Source organism: Echinops telfairi, unplaced genomic scaffold (assembly GCF_000313985.2).
Source record: "Echinops telfairi isolate 266 unplaced genomic scaffold, ASM31398v2 ScPeMD7_7424;HRSCAF=8462, whole genome shotgun sequence".
Classification (NCBI taxonomy): domain Eukaryota; kingdom Metazoa; phylum Chordata; class Mammalia; order Afrosoricida; family Tenrecidae; genus Echinops; species Echinops telfairi.
In genome coordinates, this window is record NW_022111324.1 from 24,750,175 (window position 1) to 24,757,772 (window position 7,598).

Below are 7,598 nucleotides of genomic sequence, written 5' to 3' on the forward strand. Positions count from 1 at the left end.
TGTCTCTAAAGTGTAGGTCAGCCATAACAGGAGAAACTTGTGGGTTGAAGCCCTGAAATTGTGGACACAGGAAGAGGCCATACCTAGTGAGTCCTTTGTAGAATTTGGTGCCAGGAGTATCTTAAAACTTTGAGAAGTCCTGGTGGTGTAGTAGGTTATGAGCTGAGTGACTAACCACAAGGTCTGCAGTCAACCGTTCATTTCTAAATCCTCTTCTCAGGAGAAAGACGAGGCTTTCTGCTGCCAACGATTGACTGTCTTGAGAACATACAGGGGCAGCTTTATTCTGCCCGATAGGGTTGCTGTGAATCAGAATTAACTTGATGGCAGTGGATTGGGATTTCTGGTGGCGCTATGGGTGAGGTACAGAGCTGTGTTCAGACCCAGGAGAAAGATAAGACCGTTATAGTCTATTACAATTTCAGAAACATTATATAGGTTTGCTGACTTGATAGCAGTGATTTGTTTTTAGTATTTTATCATAACTGTTAATGTACCAAGAAATACTTCATATTTGTCTTGGTTAAATGGATATTAACTTTATACTCAAAAAGAAATATCTCCTTACAGAACTTGATGCGTTAGATGCTAATGATGAATTGACTCCTTTGGGCCGAATTCTGGCTAAGCTCCCCATTGAGCCTCGTTTTGGCAAAATGATGATAATGGGATGTATTTTCTAGTAAGTACTTTTCGTTTTATTGGTGATAGATAGCTAATTGGTAGAACAACTTCAATGTCTTTCCCTTTTCTCCCATTTAAAAAAGTAAGGTGGGCTCAGGTAGAAAAGATTTCTTTAGTAGAGAGCAGTGACCTCTAGATACTGAGAAGAGTCCCAACATGAGAGGAATGAGCCATTGCCCTAGTCGGCCTTCTGAGTCAGCCATATTTGGGGGAAAGGGTACCTATTTCTCAAAAGAAAGTTACATTTAGTCCCAGCTGATCAGTTTAATTATCCTGTGAAAGAGAATAATAACGTTAGAGAAAGTGCTAGTTTTTATGTGAAAGTATTTAAGAGCCTGTTATGAAGAGGAAAGAACATGAAAGGGAAATAAAAATCATACTTTGTTATGATTTATGGTAAACAGAGCTCATTTTGTTTCTGGATTGAGCATCTGTAGAAGTCTTCGGCCATTTTCAGCGGTAATAGAATTGGTATCATGACTGAAAAGACACCTGTTCACTAGTGCCAGCACTTTCCCTGTTGCTAACAAGATGATTGCTTAGCCTCGATTTGCCTCTTTGTGTTTCAGTGTGGGAGATGCTGTCTGTACCATCTCTGCTGCCACCTGCTTTCCTGAGCCTTTCATCAGTGAGGGAAAGAGACTGGGCTATATCCATCGGAATTTTGCTGGCAACCGATTTTCTGATCATGTGGCCCTTTTATCAGTATTCCAAGCATGGGATGATGCTAGGTATGAACTTGATAAGATTGGGGTGTGCCAGCTCTAGTTTCTAATCTACCTACCTACTTGGCCTTTGAGAATGACTGTGTACCATTTAATCATTTTAGAATGGGTGGAGAAGAGGCAGAGATACGTTTTTGTGAGCACAAAAGGCTCAACATGGCTACTCTTAGAATGACTTGGGAAGCAAAAGTTCAGCTCAAAGAGATTCTGATTAATTCTGGATTTCCAGAAGGTAAGACTTTACATTCTTAAGTTGTATCTGAATTAATGTTTACATGGTATATCTAAATTGAGTGAGATATTTTAGCTTGAGACTTTATATAGCTGATGCTCCCTCTATATTCTGAGCTATTTCTTAGTTCTTGAACTCTTGAGATTTCGGTTTTTCACATTAATTAATCAGACTTGGTAATAAAGTGAAAGTTTCAATGCTGAAGACAGTAAAAGTTTTAAGTAATAGCACACGGTGAGGTACTTTGAGGATTGTTTTGGTCACGGTATTATTTACTCCATCTCGTGAAGGGACACTGCCTTGCCTTTGAGAACCGGGAAAATGCGCAGTGTGAAGTTGAGACCGTCTCAGTGTTTGAGGAGTGTTTCCTTCACCTCCTTAGACCCATAGGTTTGTCTTAAAATTTTAATGGCTTTCATTTAAACTCATGAAGGCACAGGCTAAGACAGCACTTTCTGATATTAAATGCAAAAGCAATGAATGACCCAACTCTTCATTTCTCCATGTAAAGTTGAGCTTTTCTACTCAAATTAGGTTATAAGTTGTTTTCTAAACATTAAGAATTATAGTACAGAACCCAAAACAGTCCTGGTTGAGTTGAGGAAACAAAGGTTGATGTGGAATTAAAGGTGATTTCGTTTTAAAAGTCCAACGTGCCAAGTACAAGTTGTCCTAAACACCTATAAACAGCATTAAAAATGTACTGGAAAACTCAGCTTATACTCGAGTATATACGGCGTTTTTTATTTATATTGCTGTATCTTACACCATCTATTGTATCCGTCGTCATTGCTCAGTCTCCTCCACACCCGCTTCCCATACTCTGTGGGAAACATTACTCCCATTACCATTTCTGAAGGGTTTATCTATCTTGGATTTCATGCATCGAACAATCTTAAGTATACAAATGATCAAACGCAAGTCTAACAAGATTAATGAGGTAAAACCAAGACCCTAATAGTAAAGGGAGGAAATATTAAAGAACCAGAGGATAATTATGTGTTTCATCATGCTATACTTAACACTGGATATATCATCCTTTCCATGTGGCCCTTCTGTGTGGGACTGTCCAATAAGTGAAATTTGGGTCTCCACTTTGTCTGCACTCCTTCACGTCAATTTGATAGCTTGTTTTTAATTTTCTGATGATTATTCTTATTGACACCTTGTAAACACCCTGAATTTTAACAGTTCTTAAAATCAAAGGAAAGAGGATGAGCAGGTTTTTTTCATGTGCTAGAATCTTCACAAAGGGGCCTGGTGATGCAGTAGTTCAGCATTCTACTACTGCCGAAGAGGCCAGCAGTTTGTATTCTTTAGCTGCTCAGCAGGAGAAACGTGTAGCAGCTGCTTCTGTAAAGATTTACAGCCTTGAAAGTTCTATAATTAATTCTCTATCCTGTATTTATGATTCTGAATTGGCCTCAGTGGCAATGATGGTGGACTTTTTTTTTTTAATCTTCACCCCTATTTTATCAACCAGGAAATAGAAAAATTTTAAATTATTTGTCCAACTCCATTGTTAAGTAGTTATATAATTAGAATTCGGGTTTGTTTTGAATGCAATATACCCATGCTTTCCAACGAGTAATTAATAACTCCTAATGTAGTGGGTGCTGATGGCAGTATTGCCCTCATACCAGTAGATGGTGCTCCCTTGGATTGTTATTCCAGTATCTAAAAATACCTACTGAAGAATTTCCAAATGAAGTATTTTGACTATAGTTCACGTAGTCTAGCTCTCATTCTGAGTAGGTAGTTAATATTATGTAATCAACTCAAGTCTATGTTATAGTTGAGCCTGTAAGAGAATTTCGCCATTTTGGATGTGATAAGATTAGCCAGTTACCTGATTGTTCTCCCATATTTCTTCGCAGAATGCTTATTGACACAAGTGTTTACCAACACTGGACCAGACAATAATTTGGATGTGGTTATCTCTCTCCTGGCCTTTGGTGTATATCCCAATGTGTGCTATCATAAGGAAAAGAGGAAGATTCTCACCACTGAAGGGCGTAACGCCCTAATCCACAAGTCATCTGTGAACTGTCCCTTTGGCAGCCAGGACATGAAGTACCCATGTCCCTTCTTTGTATTTGGTGAAAAGGTAAGAAGTAGTAAAGGGTGGTTTACATTAAACCAAATTTGCCTTATCAGTTAGTGGAGGTTTTCGCTCTGAACGCATACTTTATTGTCATTACACAGCAGTTTATTAGTGGTTGGAATGTGAACTCTTTCCTGTTGTCTCTATTGCCATCTGCAGATTCGAACTCGAGCCATTTCTGCTAAAGGAATGACGTTAGTGACCCCCTTGCAGCTGCTGCTCTTTGCTTCCAAGAAAGTTCAATCTGATGGACAGATTGTGCTTATTGATGACTGGTAAGGATTTCCAGATGTGAACTCAAACTGAATTCTTAAGAATTGATAGATGTTAGCATTCATCTGATTAAGCAGATAAAATTTTTAGTGCTTTCTGACCTGAGAGAGTAGTGAATTTTCATTGCTCTGACTTATCTTAAATTGATTGTACATGGGGGATTTACAACACTTGCACAATCTTTTCACTCTATTTTTTTCCACAGAGTTTTTGAAATTCCCTAATGCCCATAGAAACAAACAAATTAGGAGTTTGATCATCAACATTACCATTATGAAATGAGAATTTCAGTGGCTAGATGTAAGCATACAGTAAGCACTTAGCAAACATGGGTAAAGTTTAATGAATAGTCAGGGTCACCCATATTCTTGAAAACTCCAGCACACTCCTTCTCTTGTTTCATTCTTGTGTTGGAGGCTGGCTGATCTATATTATTATCAATACTGTGCTGAGTGATTTTTGAAGGCTCCTCATAGCAGTGTATTATAAGAGATTAGTACAGGTTGTTATTATGCTTCATACAATGTTTGTGTAAGTCTGAGGTCATTAGAGTAGTTGAAAGTATTTGATACCTGGTAAAGAGTTTAATAAACTGTGTTTTTCAATTGTTTTTATTCTTCAGGATCAAATTGCAAATATCCCATGAAGCTGCTGCCTGCATTACTGCTCTCCGGGCAGCAATGGAATCTCTGGTTGTTGAAGTCACTAAGCAGCCTGATATTATCAGCCAGTTGGACCCTGTAAATGAGCGAATGCTGAACACAATCCGTCAGATCTCTAGGCCCTCGGCTGCTGGCATTACCCTTATGATTGGCAGTGTACGGTGAGTGGCCCATTAACCAAACAAGGCCATTGTAAGCTTACTCAGCCCTAGAATCTCCAGTGAGTTGATGAGGCCTGGTTGCTAAGTTAAAATTTTAGACAAAAACAATATTAAATTTAGTACAGGTAGTTATCAAATTAGGATGGGGATTGGTTGTGGGTTGAATATCATAAGTAGGTTAATAATCTGTTAATTACATTAGTGCATGTTAGAGCTAGATAGGGACCCTAAAAGCACAAAATATCCCAGAGGAAGTGGCGTGACAGGTCAAAAAGCCTAGGCATTCTTCTTTCCACCTGTATAGTCTCTCCAACTGTAACAAACCGCTGATAGATGATTACTTTTTCCTCAAATGAAAACCATCGGGGTTTGCCTTAGCAAAAGAGAAAAATGTTAATATCTGGTTAATAAACCAGAAAGAACCTTACGTGGTTGGTTACAGTGATACCACCTTTGTCTTAGGAGTGGCTGCTTTATTTTGTCTATGCTCTATATGTGTGTGTGTGAGTTCATTCCTTAAATATGACTAAATGTACATTTGATGAGTAATGGAGAAGTATTCAGAATAATTGGCTTAAGTGATTATTGTGTGTGTGCTTTTTTTCTAGGTATGGAGATGGTCCACGCCCTCCCAAAATGGCTCGCTATGACAATGGAAGTGGATATAGAAGAGGGGGTTCCAGTTATGGTGGCGGTGGCTATGGGGGTGGTTATGGCAGTGGAGGATATGGTGGCGGTGGAGGCTACGGCGGCGGTGGAGGCTATGGTGGTGGTGGAGGCTATGGCGGCGGTGGAGGCTATGGTGGGGGCTCCAACTCCTATCGGGGAGGCTATGGTGGTGGTGGTGGCTTTAGAGGAGGTGGCTTTAGAGGAGGCTCTGGAGGTGAATACAGAGGATCAGGGGGAGGAGGGTACCGAGGCTCTGGAGGATTTCAGCGAGGAGGTCCCAGGGGGGGTTATGGAGGTGGCTACTTTGGCCAAGGAAGAGGAGGTGGTGGCTTTTAAAGCTTGGTTATGTCAGCACATACTTGTAGACCGTTTTAAAAGAAATGCATGCTATGTATTTTACCCAACAGTAACCTTTTCTTCTCCCCTTTTTTTTGTTCATTGTAGTTTGTGGAAAGCAAACATAGATGCATTAGTGATTTTGTTTATATTATGTAAAAAAAAAAATGAACTATTATAAAAAGTACCACCGTTTGTATTTTTTCTTTAAGGAGTAAAGATTTGCCTTTAAAATTCAAACTTGATATTTTCTTGGCTTTAGTTTAATACAATAGATAATAAAGTATTACTCTGCATACTAGTGTTGTATTTGTCGATCTTGAGAATGATTTTATAGTGCCAGTTACATTATGTTGTCAACGTCAGGAAAGATTGTGTTTCCTGTATTTCAGAAGCATACCAAGTGATAATATTATTGGTAACAGACAAAATAATCTTGAAATTGAGTTATAACTCTTGGATGATAGTGGCCAGTTCAAAAACTCTGAGATCTCCACATCTGAATGTCTCGATTTTGACACTTAAGTTGAATGCTTTGGTTTCTTCCCAAGCTTTGTCTTCGAAGTCTATTGAAAGACCAAGACAAACCTTTTATTTCTAATTACAAAAAGTAAGGACTATCAATCTACTAAATTCATAAGTAAAGATTGTATTTAGGCAAGGAAAAAAAGGAAAAGTGCCACCAAATGTAAAATTTAGAAGTTGACAAATTTATAAGTATGATTTGTTCATACTAATTTAAAATATATTTTTATGAAATCTTTATTTCCAAGGTTTGGTTGTATAGATCGCCTTTTATTAGGGACTGCGTGTCTTTAGCTGGTTTGGAATTGAGTCCATGGTGGGTGGGATGGGGGAAACAATGGTGTGTGTTGGGCATGAGTGAAGTCTATAGTGTGGGGCATGATAGGAGAGACGTATTTTGTTCCTACAAGAAGGGAACTAATGGCAGAAGTGATGTAAACTAGAGGGGGATGGTGATAGCATTGTAGCTTCAGGTTTTAGAAGCATTATGGGATTCTTGCTCATATGAAGGGAAAGACAGATTTAGTACATTTTACATGTTTACCGTTCGGGTGAATATTTTCCCAGCACTTTTACCTGAGGGAAACACTTTCTGAGATAAGTGGTGTTGCGGTAAGCAGTTGTTACTGGCAGACCAGTCCTTGCGGTATGCCAGAGATGATTTTTTTTGTCTTCTGCACCACATTCTGTCCTTCATCTCTGCTTGAATCACCAGAGTTTTTCACTCCTTTTGTCTGAAAAACTAATGAGCATCTATTCATCAGTTAGGGCTCCAGTTGAAAGACATGGTATTGGTCCACCATCAGTCTTCGTGAAGCCAGAAGTAGATGGCCAGCTACCACTGCCAACTGCTCTGAGCAAGGAGATAACCACATTAGGTGGTCTTGGCTAAAGTGGCAATAAAATGTGGAACAAAAAACCCCAAGCCCATTGTCATCGAGTCAGTGCTGACATAGTGGCTCCCTTGGGTTTCCAAGACACTAATTATTTCTTGGAGTAGTTAGTGCAGTCTTTCTCCTGTGGAGGAGATGCTGTTGGTTTCAAACTGCCAACTATGCAGATTACAGCCTGAATGCTGCAAAAATTGTGATGTTGAGCACAGCTTACAAGGACAGCGCTATGTACAAGTGATTTTTTCATTTCTGAAATGTCAGTTGATGACAAACCTCGTTCTGGATGTCTGTCAATTTGGAATTCGTTCCACCAGGTCAGATCGTTAATCAAGCT

General features: G+C 39.2%; 1 protein-coding gene across 1 annotated transcript in view; it reads left to right on the top strand.

Moving 5' to 3' along the window:
- DHX9 (DExH-box helicase 9) overlaps nt 1–6,155 on the top strand; it is a 42,088-nt gene extending 35,933 nt beyond the window's left edge. Inside the window, exons 21-27 of the mRNA XM_045297987.1 lie at nt 571–682; nt 1,254–1,415; nt 1,514–1,641; nt 3,519–3,748; nt 3,905–4,020; nt 4,641–4,841; nt 5,450–6,155. Of these exons, the coding sequence (XP_045153922.1) occupies nt 571–682; nt 1,254–1,415; nt 1,514–1,641; nt 3,519–3,748; nt 3,905–4,020; nt 4,641–4,841; nt 5,450–5,846 (1,346 nt within the window). The 3' untranslated portion in view covers nt 5,847–6,155. The remainder of the gene's footprint in view (nt 1–570; nt 683–1,253; nt 1,416–1,513; nt 1,642–3,518; nt 3,749–3,904; nt 4,021–4,640; nt 4,842–5,449) is intronic.
- Nucleotides 6,156–7,598: the final 1,443 nt, after the last annotated feature.